Raw genomic sequence first — 23761 nt, 5'->3', positions numbered from 1 at the left:
AAAACGCACACACACACAAAAAAATATATATAGTATATAAATTTGGGCAAAACAAGCCTCTCTTAATTTTCTGTCATTAGTTAAAACGTTTTTTTTTTTTCAACACAAATCATAAACATAACAGTAACTCTACAGAATATAATTTATTTGGCAGTACTATGACTTCAAATATTTAACTTCTTTACAAAACATTGCATTTCTTTAATTTTATCCTCTATTCTCACTTATGTTACTTTCACAATCAGCAAGAAGTCATTTTGAGTCATTTCAGAATAAAAGCCTAATTTATTAAAAACCGGTTAGTACCAACATTGGCCTAATGCATGAAAGGAAAATAAAAGTGTCACAAATAAGGGCTTTATAAGCCAAGCTGACTATTAAACTGGGTTCCTTACTTCCATGTTGCCATTAACAAACTATGCTTCTAGTAATATTGAGAGCATGCCCTTAAGACATTTGTCATTTTTCCTTTATGACAGTTTCTATGAAGTTCAAAAACAAAATGCCAATAATTATACTGTATCCAATAAACCAGTACTTACCAGTGTGAAAACCTTTGATCAACAATGCATGAATAAAATGTGACTCTCATTCTGCAACAATCACATCTTCACTGCACTGAGTCAGAACATTATACTTTTTTCCTTTTAAAAATTTGAATATCTCAGGCAGGCTCAGCCACAGTCACATACACAGACATGTCATTCCCTCATTTTCTCAGAAACTCCAAATGCCAACGTGCAATTATTTTTGCCAGTGCTGCTAACTCTGCTTTTCATTTCCTGAAGTGGAGCCTTAAATCAGATACCCTTTTAGTGCCCCAGACATTTTCAAGCCTGACAGTGTTTGTCACTGTCCCCCATCTCTGATTATTGGGAAGCCAAAAGGCAGGTTTATCTTGAAAATGAAGGACGAGGGCAATAGGGTTAGGGACTCGGTTCTGTAAGGAACAATAAAAAAAGCTGGCATGTCTTTGTTTATTCTGTTTAGACTTCTAAAGACGCTTATGGTGTGCTTTCAGAAAAGATTTCACTGCTTAAGTCTTAAGAGTTTTGCTTTTATTAAAGGCTCTTCGGAGAGAGGAGAGTGTGATCTTTTCAAAGTGTTTGCAAAAAAGCAAAAACTGTTGCCAGCCATTTCCAGTTTTATTCAGTGGAGTTGGCCGTGTCACCCTTTTCCTTCTCCAGTCATCACACTTTTTTCACTTACATATCTGCCAAAGCTGCACTTCTGCCTGTCTGTTTTTGTTAGGTGTTAACATCCCTTTCTGTAAATTAGTTTTATTATTCCTGTGTCCTTAAAATAAATCTTTTACTGGCTTTTAACCTCTATGCTGATCAAAAAATAAATGAAATTCAGCATTGCAAAGCACTTTCCACCTGTTAGTGAAAACCTTTGCTGGGCTTAAAACACCCACCTACATCTGCAGAGCACTTGACTTCTTGAACTGATAATTACGATCAATTCAGAGCAGAAAGTCCTTAAATGTGGTTTATAATACGCTGCTTGAATCTGTCTGTCGCACAAAAACAAGGCCTTCAGATTTGAAACAAATATTTCACTTACCTCATGTGAACCCTTTAAAGTAATGTTTTAAAGCAGGTGATTTTATACCCACTCTCTTTTCTTATCACTTCTCTTCATGGTCGTTGTTATTTGTGTGTCTCAGGTCAGTGTTGTCATGCTTGAGAGCTCTATCATTCTTATATGTGTCATAGCCCAGATTTAGATAAGCTTGCTGCTCTAGTAGCCTCACTTCAAGTCTCTCTGGGACAAATAGCGAATATATATGTACCTGCTGTAATTAGCTGTAGCTATTGTTCCAGCATCGTCACTCCACTGAGACCTGTTCTACTTGGCAAGAAAACAAACAACACACATTATTCCAGTCTACATTAAGAGGGGTGAGGGATGGGGTGTGCGATTTGAAAGTCAATGCTCACAGAGACATGGATTCTCCTCATGTGGTACATGAACATAGAGATTTTCACTGTGTGAGATTCATACCTCAACATTTGTGAAGCTTTTGCTTTGCTTTACCCTCTTTCCTGTATGATGAATGTTTTTAAAGACAGGAGACACTGATTTTAATCCCCTTATATATAATACATGCTCCCTTTTTTAGTCACATTCACTTAATCAGGCTAATTGAGTTGAGGTGTCCCTATTCTTAGGCAGCGTCTGCTCCTCCAGTCTGAACATGTCAGAGGTGTAAGATTGGTATCAGAACCTGTACACGCAATGTATTTAGATTCTCTCTCATGTCAGATAACATCGAGCAAACAGACCTCCAAGGCAGGGAAAGTTGTGAACCTTGAAGTTGATTTGGATTTTATTGGATGCAAGTCATATTGGTTATGCTCAAGGGTCCGATTTGTTTGCGATTGATTATTTCACTTGTCTGTCGTTACGTTAGCACGAAGGAAAAAGTGACTGCTGTTATTGCCTTAAGCCTTATGTAAAATTGAGTATTGATCAATTGCAATAAGACTATAACAACTGTGATTCCAATGTTAGTGTCATGTAAGAAATCAAAGTTTTTTTTAGTATTGAGTCTAGTTATCTGCACTGACATGCTTTTAGATGAAGATAACTCTTTGATTGTATGTAATCATACTTATCCCGCACAAATACTCTCCTGCACACTTCAACCAGGGTAAACAAAAAAAGCAAGGCAACCACAAAAAAGATTCACAACCTTGTTAAAGCTCTGCTGAAAGAAACTTTTGCAGATGAGGGACCTGATCGTTGTCCCTGTTTGTCTTGGATTGCAATATGATTTTAATCTTGGTATCAAAATGAAAGCTGTGCATAAAAAAAACCAGCTGAACAGGTACTCTCCAACACTACAAAAAAAGATGCCAAAGCTTTTAAAAGCAGTTGCTTCACACCCTTCTGCAAGTATGACACTCGCAACACACTGTGCAGACAGGTGTGGGGTAGATTAAGTAGAGCATTAGCTTGCTATATTGCGGCAATCTGCTCTGACTCAGGCCTCGGTAGGACAGGAGAGGGATGCAATTACTTGGGTGAGAATGAAAAATGAAGCCTCATTATTTCTCTGATGTGATTATTGAGAGGAAGATGCTGATAGAAAGAGGTTTTGTTCTCCCTAAAAGACAGATTCATAATAAAAAACAGTTTTGTAAATAGCTTCTGGTCCTTTGCTTGTTGCATATTGATTTAGGATTGGTCTACAAGTGAAATATGTTTGTGGAGATTTCTGCTTAGCTGAGCATGTATGGAAGTCTTTACATCCAGGAGAGGTTTATAAATAAAATTGAATAGTTTCTCCTTCCATTATCCTTTTTTAATTACTGCCCCTTTTAACATATTGGGCCACCTTTATCAATACTGTTAAAACAGACAAAGCCATTGATTAAACAAGGATGTTTTCTGAATCAGTGGGAATGTATAATAAGTTATTAGTTCATATTGTAGGATGTGTTTCATTTTAGCTGTGCATCTCTTTCACTTGAAAGGCTGTTTATGTTAAATCAAGGCTAAAGGTTACAAAATGTAATTAAGATTTAGCACAGCATGACTAATGTACGCCATTAAGTAGCTGGGTGAGAGTGATGGTGTTACTTTGTTAATTATTTTTTGCCTCTGATACGGGGGATGTAACATCATGCAATCTTTGATGGGAGCTCCTCCTTCTAATCAGCAGTCTGAAACACTCTGCGGAAAAGACTATAAGCTCAGCTTCTCCCCTGATGGCAGGAATAAATGCAGGATAGAAAACTTAGTGTCAACGAGATGCAAAGCCATACAAGTAATAGATGTTAATTCGCCAATTTTCACTCCCTGATTAGTCTTTCATGTACAGAGCCTCACTATTTAACTTCACGTTGAAATCAATGCACATCTTCAAAAAGTGGAATAAATTATTCTCTACTGATGAATATTCAGAGAGCAAACTCAGCATATTTCCACGAGGTAGTAGGAAGTGGTAGTGAAAACACAGACCATGTTAAGTAACAAATACAAAACTGTGTTTTTTTCTGTAAACGTTTTTTTATTTGTGATATAATATTACAAGAAAAAGGGGATACAGAAGACAAATATAAAAGACAATAAGACACAGTGCAATGTACAGACATACAAACTGAAACAGTTGCAGTTATGAGAAGATGATGTAAGGCAAGCCGGGGAGTGTGATTATTTTTGATTAACGAGGAGAGTGAGAGAAGTAAAATTAAGATAAATTAAAAAAATAAATGAATGTTTTTATTGGAAGTGGTGATAATCTGTTTGAGTGATGTTATCTGGAACAGTTTCTGTGGAGAGTTAGGGGAATGGCAGTTATGTGAATCTAGTGCCTTGTGAAATCTGAACTGCAGCCATGAAGAAGAAGAAGAAGAAGAAGAGAAGAAGAAGAAGAAGAAGAGAAAGAAGAATAAGAAGAAGAAGAGAAGAAGAATATAAGAAGAAGAAGAATAGAAGAAGAAGAAGAAGAGAAGAAGAAGAGAAGAAGAAGAAAAGGAGAAGAGAAGAAGAAGAAGAAGAAGGAGAAGAGAAGAAGAAGAAGAAGAAGAAGAAGAGAAGAAGAAGAAGACATACTTTATTAATTTCCAAGGGGAAATTGAATTTTGTCACTCTTATCGTGCTACATACTCCAAGAACATGAACATGCACTGACAGAGAGAAGTCAGAGTGAGGAAGCGGCCGACCAACAAGCTTCCCGAGCAGTCAGGAAGTTAGCTGCTCAAGGGCACCTCGACAGTGCCCAGGGAGCTAACTGGCACCCAACATCCATATTCTGATCTGCGTTGGGACTTGAACCAAGACCCCTCTGGTTCCTGAGCCAAGTCCCTACAGACTGAGCTACTACCCACTAATTCCCACGGAGGGCTGATAAATGCATCCCCACCAACACATTTCAGTGGCCTCATGAGTGGGTTTCAGCCATGTTTAGAGTTTCACTAAAGTCCCTGATCTTTAGAGCTGCAGCCAGTCTTGGCACGGCCCTGTCCTGACTGCCTCTGAACTCTTGCTCTGCGGCACTGCTGTCAAGGAAACAAGCAGAGGACTCAGACTTACGGACGCCAAGTGACAACCTCTTTGAAGACAAGAATAGAAGTTGGAGGAGTTGGACTGGGTTAATTTCAGTGAGCCTGAATAGCTATTGTCACATCAGGCTGTTGATGATGCTTTTTATTTGGACCATTACCAGAGAATCTATTTGGCTGATGCACGCTTGAGAGGAAATAGTCTATTTTACAACTGTACTTTGGATATTAAACTCATTTCCCTTTAGAAGGCATAATGCGTTTTTCAAATGTACTGGTTGAGAGAGTCTGCTTGAATACAGACAGGATATAATGTTGGCTCTTTCAGACCCTTTCTGTGATCTAATATATAACCACACCATTACTAATGCATTGCTAGGTGTTCATCACCACGCACAGTTTACCCACTCGATGGGAAACCTGATGCATTCGTGCCTCCGCTCCTGAAGCATTAATACATTTTGTTTGCTCTTCTCGCGGTCTGCACCTTTTGAGAGCATACATGTATTTAATACCAGTGGCCATTCTGAGGTAATCAATGAGATTGAGTGCATATTTTAGAGTGAACTTGTAGCTTTTGGACAAAGGATGTTTTCAAAAAAGGTTTGATTTTATAAGTGGAAGTAAAGTTTTTATGTTTTGTTTTTTTACAGGTTGCCCTTCATGCATGTGGTGTAGCAACAGACATGGTGACGGGGCATTGCATCCAGGCAGGAGCTGCCTTTGTCATCAGTCCTTGTTGCTACGGCTTCATCCAGAACGCAATCAAGTTCACCTTCCCCAAGAGGTTTGTACCTGCTCAGCTCAGTCCAATGTCACCACTCAGGGTTTCTGCTTTTTTTCACCAAATGTTTTTCCTGACCTTGTTTTCTTGTTAGACCCCTGCAAACATTGTTGCTTCTCCCCCCCTCACATTCACTCTTCAGTTCAGTTTCTCTTTTGGGGCTCAATTTCTCACACTTTTTCTCACTTTCTCTCTCTCACACACACAATCTGTTAGTGTTACTACCTTTTTATCACCTCCTGTTCTAATCATCACCACAGTCCGTATGAGGCAAGAGTGTCACATCGCCTTCACAACAGGATCTGCCCCCTTACCTGTACAATCTTATCCCAGCTGTATCTGCAACAGAGAGAAAGGCTTCTTATGTTGAGGCTATCTTGGGAATTAAGAAGTAATGTTTGGGTCCTTCAAAATCCAGTTGGAGGTACAGAATATGATGTTCTGTCCTTGGTGGAATTACTTTATCAGGCTTAGGGGTTATGAGAAGGAAGAAAAGATGAGGAAGAAAAAGACAGCAACTGAGGACAAAACATGAGAGGCTACATTCACTATAAAATCCGGAGTATGAGTCACATAAACAGAGTCAGCGTTTGATGGAAAAAGGAAAGGAAAAAGGTTTAAACTGTTCTGTGTGAAGACTTCCATTGTGTTCATCAACTTGCAATTTATATACAGATGAGTTTCTCCCTCCAGTACCATCCGTTATCACACCCTTTGTATTTGTTGAGAGAAATGTAGGTATGGTTTTAGCATAAAGACTAGACATAGGGTATGTTACACTTACTAACTTTTATTCTCATCAGGCAGTTTCCCATTTGTCTCTTAATGTAAGGCATAAAAAATCCTTCCTCACCCACAAAGCCCTCCACCACCAGGCCCCTTCCTACCTCACTGATCTCCTCCACCATCACACTCCTTCCCGTAACCTGCGCTCCTCACACGCCAACCTCCTGTCCCCACCTCACAGAACCAAGCACTGAACCTGGGGGGACAGAGCCTTCTCAGCAGCCGCCCCACCCTCTGGAACTCACTCCCCTCCCATATCCAAAACTGCTCTGACCCTTCAGCCTTCAAATCTCTTTTAAAAACTCACCTTTTTAAGTTAGCTTTTAATTTGTGATTGTACTGTTGTTTTGTTTGATCTGTGTTGTTTCTTTTTTGCTTGTATTGATTTTAACAATTGTACAGTGTCTTTGAGTTTTTGAAAAGCGCTATATGAATAAAATGTATTATTATTATTATATTATTATTATTATATTATTATTATATTATTATATTTTATCGTTATAAATAGCTCACAGGGTATCGCTCATCCTGTCGGGATTAATTTGCATGACTATTTGCTCACTATCCCGTATTCTTCTTATTACCTTGATTCCAACTAAAGACATAAACAAGTTGACTTAAATGACTTACTTTAATAATTGAAAATGTATACAGCAAAAAAAAATGTTCCAATTTCACGGTCAGTAACACTTCCATTTTAACAGATTCTAACCAGCCTCCTTATGGGACAAGTTAAGATTGAACTGAACATTTCAATTCACTGTCAAGTTGAAACATTAGCCTGCTCATTGTTATAATTCACATTAAACTGGACATGCCCACTAAAGGTAACATCAGGCAAAGTGAACGGACTTCTGGAGGAATATTTACATTGATATTTCTATCATCATTCCTCTTTCTTAGAGCCTTGCAATCGACACCTTTAAATATAAATGAGGTAAAAGTCACAACTTTCAACAACACTGTTGCTATCATCACTACTGCTTATGGTTTGTGGGGCTCAGCTACATAGAGATACTATCAGCTCTGCAGCTGTTGCCCAGATTGCTGGACAGAATCTTGCTCCCCTTTTCCCCAACAGAGGCCTAGAAGAATCTCAGGCTGCTGCCCACATTAGTGCCTTGTAGATGTCATTATTTCCTGAATCTCAAGTGAGTCTGAAACTAACGCTTATGCCACAATGGTTGAATGTGCTGGACACCATTCCAATTTCTGATATTGATTTGATATAACATGAGATATCAGATTGACCAATTAGAATGGGGTATTTAACACAGCCTGGTTTTAACTTTGACTACAAGAGGGACATTGCAGGAGATTTATTTTTTTAGTTTTAAGGATATTTCAAAAATGTCTACAAATACTCAAATGGTGCAACGTGTACTGAGTGACGATTACTTTACAATCCAGTTATCAGTTCTCAGAGCACACCTTTCAGTCATGGCTCACCTGAAGTTAATCCACCTCCAGCTTGCTCTTCATGTTCCTCTCACTCATCTCTCCCTCCTTTTTTATCCAACATTTGCATATTTCCCAAATAGCATCAATTTCTGTTTTAGAGCATAAACATGAGAGAATTTATTTCACAGAATGCCTGTAATCCAAAGTTTACTCCACATTTGATTAAATAATTAAATAATGTCTCTTTCTCTTATTATTAAAGTCTATTGACGGAGGCTTTTTAATTCAAATAAAGCCCCTTTAAGTTCTCCTCATAGAAATAGCTGCACTTGCTTTTCCTTGTGGAACAATAGTAACATGGTGTTCTTATCTTAAAAACAGCAGCACATTAAAACAATCAGCAGTACTGTGCCTGTAAGGAACTGTCATACTGCAGGAACATACCAGCCGTCAAATAAAATCAGCATAAGACAAAAACAAGTGTTAAATTCCACTTGTTTCAAAGTTATACTTCCACATGCCTGGATCAGGGTACAGTGACCCAGTTAAAGGTGAAAGTGCTTTCTCATACCACAATTGTCAACACTGAACAAACACAGCAGCCAGACAAGATTCAGTCAACTGTTCAGACATGAGAGGACACTTCCTGTGGTATGCTGGTTGAAAGATGCATTTGCAGGTGGAGCAGTCTTTAAGTTTTTCACATTATTTGCATATCATGATGAGCAGAATAATGTGAATGGCATACTGTTTTTTGTCTGTGCAGTTAACTCTATACATATGCAAATGAGCTGACTCAGCTGTTACTGCTCACATTGAACTGAGGAGCTGGGAAGTAAAACAAGGTGAACAAAACCTCATGAATCAGGACATCACCTGAGTGAGTTTTTCATCACTGTCATATGATGACATTTTCTTTGCACTTATCAGTCCCCGCCATATCCCATATTATATTCAGAAGACTCTCTCTTGTATGCCATCTTCACCTTTATAGATTTCTCTGTCGTAGCCAATAGTGTTAGTGTTTTAAACTTCTCTTGCCTTTTCTTGGTTCCCCTACTCTAAACAAAAAAAATAACATCAAATTTTCTGGACTTCTATCTGCACACTGATATGATGAATGTCAGTTCAACAAGGTCTGATTAGTGCTGCATCTCTCGCAACAGTACAATGCTACATAACAGCTGTCTGCCATTAAGAAATAATGCATTGTTGCAATGAGATGTTGCTATGTAGTGACCAATCAGATTTAAGTGCATGGCATGGCATGGCATGGCATGGCTGTATGATAAGCATAGATTATGTTGCTAAGGCTACTGGGCTTAATGCACACTACAGTAACGCAATGGTTAAAATGTGTTGAAGTGTTGAAGTGTTCTTATGTGTGATTCAAAGGGACCACTGCTAACAAATTGGATAAGAGGGTCAATAAATGGCGCTGAAATTGTTCCGTTGGGAAGGCTCTCAGTGTACAAAATGAAATATTTATTGCTGCTTTTCCTCTCCTCACTTTTGCTAGCCTGACACTTCCCCCCTCCTGACTCCTGATAAAATATTAAAGGATAACAAAAAAAAAACATTGCAGTTGTAACGGACAGAAAGAAGCAATGTTTCTGGAGGGCAGTGGGGCAGAATGTGCAAGGGGCCTTCACACCTGACTGTGTCAATCTCAATCCTGACTTTTAGTGTTCCGCCCTCAGGTCATGTTCCAGGTACTCATGTGGAGATTCTGCAGGTGCAGACATTCCAGGCAGTTCACAGCTTTTTATGAGCTGTGAAACCCAACTGTCCATTTCATTAGGGTCCTAACATTTAGTGTTAAACTTAAGACTTCTCTCCATGTGACCCGAGCAGCCCCAGTCCCCTGACCCTCTCCATGTTGATTTTTAATTAGGTTCTGTGATGTTCTGTCGATGTTTAACCACAACAACAAACTTCTTTCCCACAGAGAAAGTTTGTCTTGTTTTGCTGAGCCATAGATTAAGCTATGTGTTCCAAGTTTATTTGTTAAGTGACTTTCCCAAGGAAATAGAATCTCTGTCCCAGATCTGAGCAAGAAAAGATATACATAAAATGTCATATGTGTAAGTGTAGAACACAAAATCTAAATCACTGTGTTTAACATTTACATATCTTCTCTTTCTGTTTTTACAGCAAAAGGTTCCAACAGACTCTGTCTTATAAGGTATGATTTTAAATGTGAATGAATATCTCCTCTGCATGTATTATTCATTTTTATTCAAGCAATGAATACTGAATACTAAAATACAACTAAGATATTTTGTTTCAGCATTAGTTCTTTATGTCCACATTGAAAGATGCTTTTGTGTTGTGACTAACTTTCATCCATTTGTTTATTCATTTATTTTATTTAAATCCTTGGAACCTTCATTTGTAATGGTGCCGAGGCAAAGACAACAATAGAGTACAAATTAAAAGTAAGGAGAGATAAGGGGTAGCAGTGGGAAGAAACAAGAATAAAACATGCAATTCATAAATTAAGTGGTGCAAGGGCATGGAATGACAAAATACAAAAAAACAATTGCTAAAACAGTAAAAAAAAACAATAGGAGCAATTTAGGAATTAAAGCAACTACAATTAAAATCAATAAAATCTGAAATTAAAACTCAGAGCTTTAAAAAAGCATGTTCATTAAAAGCTCATGTAACCCATTAAAAACCATTCAGACTTGCCAATTGATTTTCTAACCCTGAGGCTTGGTTAACAAAAGTAAAATAAAATCAGTTTCAAAGTTATTGTTTCACGAACCCCAAACAATGCATTGAGTCAGTGAAAGGTGAAAGTGCTTTTCTTTTGCGAGTTGTCAACACCAAGCGTCAACCTCCGGTCTCAAAATACGAAGCGTGTTATGGTGTTATAAACTGCATTTCACTGAGCGTCCGCTTGAGGCGTGCTGCAGAAACACCAGAAACCACATACAAACCCATTTTGAAAAGACGATCTTTGCAACATGTTTACAACCTGGTTGAAAAAACAGCTTGTGTCCGAATTGGTAATTTCTCTATCGGCACACAGTGTACGGGGGATGAATTTGTTTAGAACGTGACAGTCCAGAATATATTAAGATTACGAGTTTTGCCCATTTAAGGACATGACTGATTTGACTGACAGGCAGGAACACTGTAGCTGTTTGCAAGGAGGCTCAAAACCCACCTCTTTACATCACACTAGCTTGTCAGAAGTTCGGTTGAGTACAGAAATTTCAATATCGCCGACGATAGGCTTCAAAACACGCTTCAAAATAGATGGGTGAGTCATGGATACTACGCTGATTAATTATACAGTCTATGGTAAACACGCTGCAACAGAGAAACCAGCAAAGATTCAGACAACTATTCCATAAACAAGTAACAAACTGAGAAAGCAGCTCAGTTTGACATTGCTATTCATGAATCACTCTTGAATCTGTGTTTCAAATCCTTTTTGATCTCTCAGTAACTGTAAGGTTGGTTTAAAATGTAATCTGCTACATCTAGTTGCACCATTAAAAGCTGTGAAAGTATCCAAGCTAGCCAATGTTAAGTGGAAACAACTGTACTAGCACTACCTGTAGCACTACCTGTAGCACTACCTGTAGCACTACCTGTAGCACTACCTGTAGCACTACCTGTAGCACTACCTGTAGCACTACCTGTAGCTGTAGCACTACCTGTAGCTGTAGCACTACCTGTAGCAGCAGTTGTGAGCAGCAGTTGTGAGCAGAAGGTTTTGCATGCTTTGGTTGATTCAGCCGTTCTACAGTAAAATGAGAGCATGAGGAAGACTGTGATCTCTCTAAGTGAATTAACAAACCAGTTAACTGTTAGAAAGAGGATGAAAATGTTTCTTCTTATGCAAAAACTTGACAACAGAGGATCATGTTGTAGGAGATGATAGGACCATCTGATGTTACGATATGCCTCCAAACTAAAGTCTGAGGAATGCAGGCCACTACCCAATAGCTAGCTAATACTTCAATCAGATCACTCTTTTATCTGCTACATTAAGCTAAGAACACCATTTTAACTGAGTGTTGGTGGTCCAAATAAGTATAAGTCAATACAATGCTGTGAATTTACATGTGCCAGGTGCACTCTGATGCTTTGAGTTACTTTTGATGAAAGCACCTGTCCTAGCAGAGCAACTTTGACTTTCAAAAGTTATACTTTTGAGGGAGCCAATATTTGATTAGACATAGACTTCACTCTTGTTTATAACCTCATTATGACCTATCATTTGTACTTGTTTCAGAGTGACGGATAGCTTACCATGCTAGCTAATTAATGTTACTAAAATTATCTTTATGGCTTCTTTACAAAAAAAATATTAGCATCACGTTTTTTTCATTAATTTGCCTACAAAGTTTTTTAAAAACTTGTCTAAATCCTTTTTAATTAACACCATAGTTAAAAACATTCAACTATGTGTTCTGTAAGATTAAACACCATCCCTTATTTTTAGCTAAACAGGTGTGTCATTTAATGAGCACTTGGGGAGTCTGGGTAAAACGTTTGTGATAACTGCTGTATCTCTGTGTAATCTATCAATTTGTGGATGTGTAACTGTTCAGTCACTTAATTCCATCTTAAAATAACACCACTAAGGTTGTACATACTCTATATGGATAAGCATGAGTACTTTATTTTACAGTATCATATGATGGCACAGAGAAAAAGATCTAATGAGATCTCTTGGCTCTCATCACAGTCTGGATTCCCCAGGCAGTAAGGGTTAGAAGGCTCCCCTCTCACTTCCTTATCGCTCAGCACAGACACAGCACTGTACTCTAGGAGGGCCCCTCCCATGATGATGTATGGGGCCTGTCAGACCCTCGGGGGAATCTGTGCAAAAGTTGCAGCAGGTCTTAGCCATGGCAACCTCAAGAGTTGACATGTCACAACACTGGACCACCGCTAAAATCTGTTCTTTTGTGCACTTAAAGAAACAGACTTTTACAAACCAGGCACCTTAACAACACAGCAGGCAATTGTACTGTTCTGTGGTAGTGAGTGGTGTTTTTCCTCTGTCTGAAAGCCTAGGGAGGGGAGGCTCAGTCAAAATTGCCATGTTTTCTGTAAATAAGTATCTATACGATTAGCCACACATATCTCTGTTTTCTATATAAACCAGCTGCCACTTTATCAGGGTTCCCACGCGTCCTGGAAAACCTGGAAAACCTGGAAATCAGTTGACCAGTTTTCCAGTACTGGAAAAAAACCTGGAAAATGGGAGAAAAAGTAAAATGTCCTGGAAAATCACATATAGTCCTGGAAAATGATTCCAACATGGCTGCCATGCTGACCAATCAAAACGAAGTTCTGCTGTGAGCAGAGCTGGGGCTGAGCACTGAGAGAGCTAAGGAGGGAAAGGAAAAAACTGGGAGCCGTCTCTCTCTCTTGATGCGAGCCGGCTCTTCTGATTCACTATAAAGCATCGACTCTCAGAGCCGCAGCTTTTGATCATGACACATCACTACTGTGCTTAATCTGTGTTACAATTATGAGGGGGCCATGGACAATTTTCTCACCTGTAAGGGGTCCCTGGCTATTCTCTTATCAATTTGCCATCATTTTTAAGTATGTAAGAGATGATTTCATTGATAGCCATAGACTACATGTCTTTCAATGTAGACTTCCACTGAGAGGAACATATTAGACTATTTAGGAACTAAATTAGGAACTAAATTTAGACGGTCATACCAGCTTGATCATCAATGAAAATGTCCTGGAAATGTCCTGGAAAATTATCTCTGGAAAAGAGTGGGAACCCTGCTTTATGCTTAAGCTGTATATCTCTGCTTACCCCTATGATTTTGTGTTTTATAACCATGTTAGGTTTTTTGCAAGTTTGAACTCACTATGCAGAGTCCCTCTTCCTCCTGTCTCTGCACGTTAACCCCAAGCTTGCAGCAAAAAGAGCAGCACCACATTGTTTTATAGCAGTTTCAAAAATGTCCTCCCTGAACTAAAGTAGTTAAACAGAATGACAGCACATTGACAAACGGTGTATTGCTGGAATAAGAGTCTAATGGTGTGAGATATTGGTGCTCAGCGCTAACTTTAAGCACCTGCTCTGTGGCCTTGTATTCAGCACAGTGAGGAATGGAATCAATTAAAGTAGAAGCAGGTAAAAGATTACAAACTGCTGACCTGATTCACTTGTTCATTGAACCTAAGCGAGGAAAAACAGGACAGGAAAACTTCCCATGCCCTCTAGCTGGAAATGTTTCACCAGGGTTCTGGCCTCTTTAGGGAGCTTCCAGGGATCATTTATGCCAGGATCCAAGACTCATGTGAAATGATGGATTCAAAGCTTTTGGTGCAGATATAGTTGTTTGATGCTAATTTTTTATATGTGTGCTTCAGCATGCCATCATATGCTGGCCTTGAAATTCAAACACACAAACATTTTGTGAACATGTGAAGTATTTCTATGAATGCTAAAAAAAATTCATAAAATGCAAAAGCACTTCTCAAAGTGGAAAAAAATTAATGGAATTCAAATCATGTTGCAAATCCTAAAATTATTTCATAAAACATATACATAAACTCAAAAATATTCCCTGAAACACAAAAACAATTCACAAAACACAGAAGTCTGCTATGACTTCAAACATTTTCATGAAAGGCAAAAACATTTAAAGGGACCCAAAAATATTTAATTAGACACAAACATTTTGGAAAACACAAATATGTTTCATGCATTTTATAAATGAAAACATTTTTAATCTTATGAAATGTTTCTGTGTTTAGTGAAATGCGTTTCATGAAATGTTTTTGTAGTTGACAATCAGGGTCACCATACTGTCATGTCCAATGCGACATTCGTAACATGCTGATGTTATAGAGGTTGGTATGAGCCAGGGACACCAAGTTTAGGTTTCAACAAAGTTATTACTTTTGGTCTCAAATTCGAAGCAAATTTTAAGATGATTCATCCAATGTTTTTTTTTTATGTACTCATGATGTTTGATGCTAAGGGATCACCAAGTCTGTTGAATTCATCCTTTTTAAGAACATGCATGTCTGTACAACAGATTATGCAAATGCATCTCAGTAGCTGTTGAGATATTTCCATCTGAACTGAAGCGGTTGACTTACTGACATAGCTTCCCTAAAGCCGTGCCACCAATGTGGTTAAAAAAAAGCAGCATCAGACACTGCCGCTTCAAGTTCCTACACTGAGGTGTTTGCCATAGGATGGATTAGTGATCTCCTTGTGACATTTCATGTTGCTCAGCCAGTTCATGCTGAGAGTCCCCCTTCTCTATGGCTGTCAGCATGACAAGTAGATTTACAAAAAAGATGGATGAAAATATGGATAGAGGAAATCAAGCATGGCTGTGCATATGTGCATGCATAACAGTGTTAGTTGCACTGAAAGGCAGATGTTTTGGTGAATTTCCTTTAGTTTCTATAGTTGATTGGAAACAAATATGTGTCCGGGCCGTAACTTGTTTTCAGATTTTGCTAATGTCATCAAGAGTACTTTTTTTTACATTGTATAAACCTGTGATAAAAAGGTTCTGTATTTATTGTCTGTCCTTGTTACAGGAACACATGGTACTGTGTCGCTTTGCAGACCAAACTGCTGTCCAGCTCCCACCTGAGAGGAGACTCATAGGTAAGGTTTACTATCTTCTTCTTTTACCTAAAACTTCTCCTACTTAATGTGCATTTAATGCTACACTTAATTGTGCTAAAACACTTTCCAAGAATGACTCCTAACATCACCATCTCTTAGCCAAAGCTGTAATTTGAGTCTATATCAAAAAAGGGTCATCATTCTCATGCAGGTCAAGCCTCGACAGTTAAAATTCCCATGATGTGCTTTTTGCATCTGTGGACATGGTGAGACAACTCTCTGCTGCAATTTTTTCAAAAGGTCTGCACCTTTAAGAAATGTGAAAAATGTTAATGCTGGGATTTCTTTACTGTGACAAACAGCTGCAGTGAACAGCTGCCAGCTTGCGGTTGTCAGATTCAGAGGAAGTGTTTTGTCAGTCTGTTACCTCCAGGCCTGCGCTGAAGCTTCACTTTACTCTGTTTCATTACGATGAGGACTCTCTTCACCCTGATAGCTCTCTAGCTTATCAAAGCTTCCCTCTGAGTCTGAGCAGTCTCCCCAATGCCTCGTCAGTCTGATGCCCTTTCATATGTACCTGACAACAGCTGTCACGCAGGTTTCTACTCTGTATCAGTTAACAGGGCTCAACCTCTCCCACTAACATTTTCTAACCATGTTGGCTCTCATCTCCCTGGAGCCTGCTAGTGTCACTGTCCCCAAGCAGGCAGCATGGTAAAGCAGTGATCCCTGTCAGTGTATATGCCACCTGCTACCTTACTGATAAACTGTATATTACATTTTAAATCTGTCTTTAAAAGAAGAAAAATGTTACATAAAAGATTAGTAAGCTGCTTTTGTAAGTTAAACACCAATAACAGGAACATATTGGACCTTTAAAAATAATAGGAACACCTGTAATATGCCAACCACTGCGACCAAACAATAATGAATGGTACTTATTACAGCCCAGTGTGTCATTAATCTATGTGATACTGGCATGGACGTGTCAGAACCGACGGTTTGCAGAAAGGGACTTCTTCTATTTCGTGTTTTGCGGCACTAAGGGCAACCAGCATTAAGGTGCATTACCACCCCCTACTGTGTTGGAGTATGGACTGGAGTAATCAGGGTAAAAAGTTGGGCAATTAATATTTTTTTCCAAATTTAAAAAATAAACATGTTAATTTGGACCTTAATTTCGTTGGGATTGACACATTAAAGGGATATTTCAGTGTTTTGAAGAGTGGTTGTATGGGTTTTAAATCACTCGTAATTGTACTAGCCACAACGGATGCTGCTCAGCTCGGCCCCTGTAATGAAAAAACTCCAGGGAGCAACAGCACGCAAGCTAGGCTACAGGTTTCTTCAGACGGGGCCATTTCTTCCACGTAATTTAGCTAATTTTGAAAGACTCTGGCCCGAGCACTCATCTCAGTTTAGGTGCACGCTCTGCTGGGATTTTTTTTCAGCACTTTACTTTGCTACCAGATAGCCGGTACATTTTTGCACTAGTTGCACACACAACACAGACGTGCTCTTCCACCTGCTAGCTTGTGTGCTGTTGTTGCCTGGAGTTTCTCATTACAGGGGCTGAGATGAGCAGCATCTTTTGTGGCTATTCCAATTACTAGTGATTTAAAACTCATACAACCCCTCTTCAAAAACACTGAAATATCACGTTAATGCCAACAGCCCTACTTTAAACCCTTCAGAGCATCAATGTCACATTTATTCAAGGCATTATAAAGTTATGGACCACAAACTCTGCAACTATTGCATCATTGATAAAAATGATTTGATCAAAACTAAGCTTGTTTACTTTAAGTGAAATCAACAAGTAATTAATAAATGAAGAAACTTTTTCAAAAAGATGGGAATGATTACCCAGTGACACAAGTCCAGCCAGACCAACTCAACCTGATTACTCTTTCCACTGTCCTATCACTCAATATATGCATATAAGCCAAAAAATAGTTGTATTAATAATAACTTGGAAAAAACTACCACAACAGTTGCAAAGATTTTACAAGTCTGGGAAACTTGAGACCTCCGTTTAGCTCATTGGTTCAGAATCTCCCAAAAGTGTATCTTTAGGCTAAGATGTGGCCACTGCAAAAGGTCATATCACATGATTCACATCAGTTTTATTCCACTCACTGACCTCTGGTGCCCTTTGAAGGGAAATATTTTCATCCTTGAGAAACAAAACATCAGGATAAAAAAGTTCCCACCAGTTGATCCAAAATCAGAGTCAACAGGGGCATGTTCTGAATTTATACTTGTTCAAACTGCAAATGTTTCCCCCTCTTAGTTGTTTTGGTGCTTTTGATGGTTGCATTTGTATGATCTGTGTTTGTATTATGTAATTTAAGTGATTTATGATTTTCTTCAATGTAATATATCAATCTTTGTCTGTATTTCACCCCATTTTAAAAACATGTTTTTGTACTTTTGATTCCATCTGTCGACTGTCTCTTACAGTGAGACCCTTATTAGAGTTATCCCTGCTGAACATTGATTTATCACGCATTATATCATGTTTAACATTATTGTTAATGTCTTGGCTCTATAAATTAGTATTTTATTAACTAAAATGTAGTTTTAAAGACATAGTTATAGATAGTTCAATAATAATATTCTAATCCATTACAAAGCTTAAGGATGTTTTATTGCTGCCATTTTGGATTTATTTAAGTGAAAGAAAACTGTTCCTCTTATTTTATCCAAACCTCCTCTCAAAGACAGGTAAAATCAAGCGTACAGAAATGTCCTTTTCCTAAATAAATCTCCAGACCTTTTTTTTTCCCCTTTAGGCTTATTAACTTTAATTATTTTTCTGTCTCAACCCCTCCAGGTAAACATTGTATGGGCCTGGTTGACTTGGACCGCTCTTGGGCGGCAGAAACCATGGGTACTCAGTACAGGTGATGACTATGGAACTGAGAGCTGCTCACCAAAGAACAACATGCTGGTGGGAACGCCGCTGCAAAAGAGTGGACTGGACGTGGATGCTGGCCAGCTGGACACAGTGGTGCATAATTAGGGCTGTGAGGAGTGTTGTACAGCAAAATAGCAGCAATGTGGCTCCTGGCCGGGTCATGATGCTGCTGAAAAACATTATCTAGTCACAAACATTTTTACTCATTTTTAAAAGCTTTTTTTTTTAAACAGTCCTTCAGAAAATAAAACATGTTTGGTTCTTATCTCCTTTGAAAAAAAGAAATCATCTGAAATTTTTCTAGGCCATGACTTTTCTCAAGATAAACATGTGGGAGAGGTCTTTCTTCAGTAAAATGTACTCAATTATTGGAAGCTATGCTATCATAAAAGAGCTCAAACCTCTCACCAACTGCTACGTTGCGTTTGTGTCTTTGCCAGAAATGTGTGATCAAGCTGTCAGCGTAAACAGAAGCAGCAGGAATTACGCACCCTCGATGCAAATTAACTACAGCATACTTCCACATGCTGTTTTTGCAAATAGTCTGTATGGACTCAGCAGTCAGCTTGCTCTCTTGCCAGGTAATAACAGAAGAAGAGTGCTAAAAACGTGTGTTGTCTCCGAGATGAGATGGGAAATTATCATTATCTACCTCTCTTTCGTGTGTGAGTGTGTGTGACCGACAGAGGACGAGAGGGGGGTAAAGGAAAGAGGTATTGAAAGAGAGAAATTGGATTCAAAGTAATTTCATGTTGGGTATAATTTGGCATTCGTCATGGTTCCATACCGAAACTGATTACTCCTCATAATAAATGTATGGGAATATGGTATGTTTCCCATACTACGTTCAGCAGTAATGAATATTTTATGATTCTGGTGAAAAGGTCAGTATACTTGATCAGTGCGTACCGTTAAGACTGAAAATCACACAATACGCTCCATACTTCCAATCTTGTATACTTCAGACATACTATAGCCCCTTAAGCTTTCATTCTCCACGCTGAAACTGGCCATCTGTTTCTCTGAAGTATCCTGTGTTGTCATCTTTGACAGTGCATTCTCGCTGAATGAGAAATCCAGTGAGATAGCCCAGGAGATGGTTTTCCCACTCACACTGAAGGAGTAGACGAGAGGTTCAGGATTTTCCAGCGTCAAACTCATCTAAATTCAGTCAGCAGAGTCAATCTATCCCGAGGTGAATGGCCACAGACACAGCTCCTTCAAGGACTGGAATTATTTCAAAAGGAGATGTCTGACTCCTTGTTCATGCTTGTGGCTCTGCACAAGTGCACATAACAGAAATGCATATTGGCACGAAAGCATAAAGAGAGTGTGTAGGTGGAACTACTTTAAGCTGCAGGAGAGAGAGTGAGGAGAATATTGAAGTAAGTCGATTAATCTAAAACACCCGCGGGTTGAAGGTGACTATACAAGATTCTTTGTTTACACAAAAATCTGTGAGATATCGGAGCTTCTTGCTATGTGAATGTGCAGTATTTATTTACCTATGATCTGCTTCATAAAGCCTTTCTGTAAATACGGCATGGGGGCAGTGATGCACTGAGCTGAACACATTTTTATTGTGTATTCAACAGAATTGGAGCGCAATGCTGTTTATGTCTTTGCATACAAGGAATTTGCCTTGGTATCAAGATGCAAGATGTCAAAATCAACAAAGGAAAAAGCATCAAACTAAATGAATTGCCCTGAGCAAAAAGAGCCCAACTTAAAAAAAAAAAAAAACATGAGTTCTTTACAATTAATCTCTATGTATGAAATTGTAATCAGTATTAAAAGATACTTTGGGGGGAATCTACTGATATCATATGAATAGACAATAATTGCCAGGGTTTCAAATATTGGAGTGTTGCCTTTTTATATGTATTTACAGTGAAACTGCTACTCACCAAATTAACAGTAACTGGCATTCCTCGAGCAGAAGAAATTACGTTATTTGTGTACACCTAGTAAGAAAGGGCTTTTGATGGTCCATATGCTTCCCCCATTGTGAAATTTGAAGCCAAAGACCACCTTGTTTTTATTTCTGTGTTTTTTTTCACTTCACTGCACCAGTGTTTGTGTCCCATTGACTGCAACAGTTCACTGCCCCATATGTGGGTTCCTTGCCTATTGGTATGATTTTGCCCTTTACTCAATTAGCTTTTTTACAAGTTAACAGTTTATACAACCTGTTCAGAGTCCAGAGTAAATGGATAGAAAAGCCTGTACTGCCCTATCAATTATCTTAATACCACAGTAACTCATAGTTCATTCTGTGTATAAGCACCATGCACGATGTGTTTTCCTTCCACTTTTCTAATAAACACCATGAGCATAATTATAGAAGTCGAGAGAAACAACAAATTATTATGCACACGTCTCCTCTCTGGTTGCCTCTAGCAGGTCCCAGCTGCTGTTTATTCTGCACACCATAATAATATTGTTATCTATTCCGGATGCTTCGCATTTTACTTTCACATCTGCTGTCACAATAGTCCCAGTTAAGAATTTCCGGTGCTAAAATTCTATTTTGGCTTTCATTCTCTGCTTGTCTCTGTATCAATGTGTGGCCAAAGGATATAAATGTGTGTCACTTGCCATCATGTGATTTTTGGTTTTATCCCAGACTAACTTAATCTGACAGATAACTTTAGTATTACAGTACGTCTCGGATGGTCCTCTGTAAAGAACCTTGAAATCGTCTTAGATAATTTTTTAAATACTGATTCATGTGCTATTCAGAGCCCCAAAATAAATATCTGTTGCACTTTAGGGGGGCCATGCTGGTCACGAGTCAAAGTATTCTCACAGTTTCATAAATTATATTTTCTATGAACAGAGAATGAGTGTTTCAGCTGCTCTTGCAATGACAAAACTGCTTCTATATTTAACAGAAATCCTAAAAGTAAAAGACCTTAGTATGAGAGATGTGTTTTTAAAGTTCAAGAGGTGAAACTGACAATCTTTGTTGGGCTTGATTCAACACAACATGAAATAATATTTTAGGGGTGAAGTGACCCTTTAAAATTTTCTCTGATCAGTCCTACTTTCTCACAACATTGCTACCAGTAAGGCATATTTAGGACTTATTTTCATTGTGATTAATCATCATTGAAATCTTTTTTTTTTTTCCTTCGATTGAACACTGTAAATAATGTGATTAATAGTGTAATTATACACAGTCACCGACTCGCCAATCTCTTACTTCTGCATAGATTTATAATGGAAAACTGGTGTCAGGGCCGTAAAGAAGGGCAAAACAGTGCCATGTATCAAAAGGCTCAGGGACTATGAAGTAAGCTGCAGTAATTATGTCAAACCTTCATCTCCAGTTCCATTAAATGATGGCGTTTGGTTACCAATCCACTTCTTTTTCCTTTGTTCCTTTTCTTTCCATTGAGGCTTGACTGGAGAATTATATCATTGACCTAATGTGACTCTGGACACTGAGGGCTGTCACACACAGAAACGAAGCAGGCCTGAAGAATTCTGCTGCCCCCAGCCCTAAGTGAGATTCAACAGCCTTTGAATAGGAAGTTTCAGCTAGGAGATAACCACTCTAAAATAATCTAAAGGAATCTATTGTCAAAGTGTAAGAATATTAAAGATCTTGAAATTTGATGTAGGATGCATTCATAGACTGTACTAATAATGGATTAAGCCACTGTTTTAAATTGCCTTTTCAGCTACTGTTTGAGGCCTTGAATGGGACACCTGGCTGTCTGATGCCTTGGTGTTCTGGAGCAAAAGGTGACCATATTTTTAAATCTGGTTTCCTCATCAAATTACTTATGCTTTCATCTTTATCAGAGAGGCAAACAACAATCCTGACTTCTATGCTGACCCTAATAATTCTGACAGAACAGTGAACAAGCTAATGAGCAAGGTTCGGTGAGTGCAAATTGATCTGCTACCTGCTAGGTTAGCTAAAACTAACACAAAATAAAATTACTAGATAGCCTATTGAAGCACTAAAAAAGCTGGAGCAGACTTCTTGACATTGTGTTAGTGCAATGAACTGCAGAGAAAAATATATTTGTCTGATATTTCCATTTTAAATCCAAACATGACACCAACATACAGCTAGCAGCCTCCACATGTTGGTCTTCTTGAGTGGCCACACTCCTTATTAGTCACCGTTGTACAGTTTTATTGAATATTGAAAGTATCAATTCAGACCAAAACATGCATTATACTAACTGTTAACCACAGACTGTATAATGGACATATCCGTGACGTCACCCCATCTGTTCCTGAATGCTGTTTTGAAGACAATCGTCGGCGGGAGCCATATTGGAAATGCTGAACTCAACCTAACTGCTGGCTAGTTAGTGGTGAGGTAAAGAGGCAACAGCTACAGTGGTCCCCGCCTGTCAGTCAAAGTCAGCCAGATCCTTAAATGGGCAAAACTCATAGTCTAAATAACTTTTGAACTGTCACGTTAAAAAAAGTTCTCCCCTTTACAGTGTTGTGCTGAGAGAGAAATTTAGCTATCCAGACTGAAGCTGTTTTTTTAAACCAGGCTGTAACATGTTTATTTATGCTGTAAAGATCGTCTTTTTTGAATGGGTGTCCTATGTGGTTTCCGGTGTTTCTGCAGTCAGCCTCAAGCGGATGCTAGATGAACTGCAGTTTATAACACTTCTGCATGGGTTCATTTTTTGTGACCGGAGGTTGCCGCTTGCTGTTAACGTGTTTATTATTGCTCTGAAGTTAGGTACAGTAATCTTTTAAAGGTAGTATACCATGCAAAATTGAATTTTAATGGTTCTCTACCTGAAATATGTGTCCCTGGCATGTCTACAAACCCCCCGAAAGTGAAAAAAAATCCATTCTGCCCCATTCTAATTTCTCCACCTTTCTGTAAATGTGTGCTGAAATGAGCCGTTTCAGTTTTCAGTGTTTTTCATACGTCACAAACAAGATCCGGTCTGTAACAGAAGTCAGAGCTCTGAGCTTTTTCAGCCCATAGACTGTATAAAATACAACTCAAACTCCTCCTTCGTTTTTCATTCCCTGCACACGTGTGCTAACAAGGAGCTTAGGAAGGGAGGCATGCTAGTTGTAGGCTGTCTTAATAAACACAAAGGTCGGTTTACTCCCCACGTCTGCAGATTTGAAGATCTAGTGGATGATTTTTATTTTTCATGGAAAAGTGCTAGCGCTAGTTAGCATAGCCACATAGCTACATGTTTGTAGCTGTGTACTAAGACACACGTCGACATGCTGACAAATAAAACAACAAGAAACACAAAATCTGTGACCAATCGTTC

The 23761-nt window shown here is 38.6% G+C and overlaps 1 protein-coding gene across 1 annotated transcript in view; it reads left to right on the top strand.

Annotated features, from left to right (window-relative positions):
• The window catches only part of gstcd (glutathione S-transferase, C-terminal domain containing), a 70421-nt gene extending 49595 nt beyond the window's left edge, over positions 1 to 20826 (top strand). Inside the window, 6 exon segments of the mRNA XM_034687077.1 lie at positions 5666 to 5799; positions 10138 to 10168; positions 15538 to 15607; positions 18405 to 18452; positions 18455 to 18487; positions 18490 to 20826. Of these exon segments, the coding sequence (XP_034542968.1) occupies positions 5666 to 5799; positions 10138 to 10168; positions 15538 to 15607; positions 18405 to 18452; positions 18455 to 18487; positions 18490 to 18593 (420 nt within the window). The 3' untranslated portion in view covers positions 18594 to 20826.
• The last annotated feature ends 2935 nt before the right edge of the window (positions 20827 to 23761 follow it).

The sequence above is a fragment of the Notolabrus celidotus genome, chromosome 7, assembly GCF_009762535.1.
Source record: "Notolabrus celidotus isolate fNotCel1 chromosome 7, fNotCel1.pri, whole genome shotgun sequence".
Taxonomy (NCBI): domain Eukaryota; kingdom Metazoa; phylum Chordata; class Actinopteri; order Labriformes; family Labridae; genus Notolabrus; species Notolabrus celidotus.
Note: the sequence above shows the minus strand (reverse complement) of the source record. Positions and strands in the feature narration are given on the sequence as shown.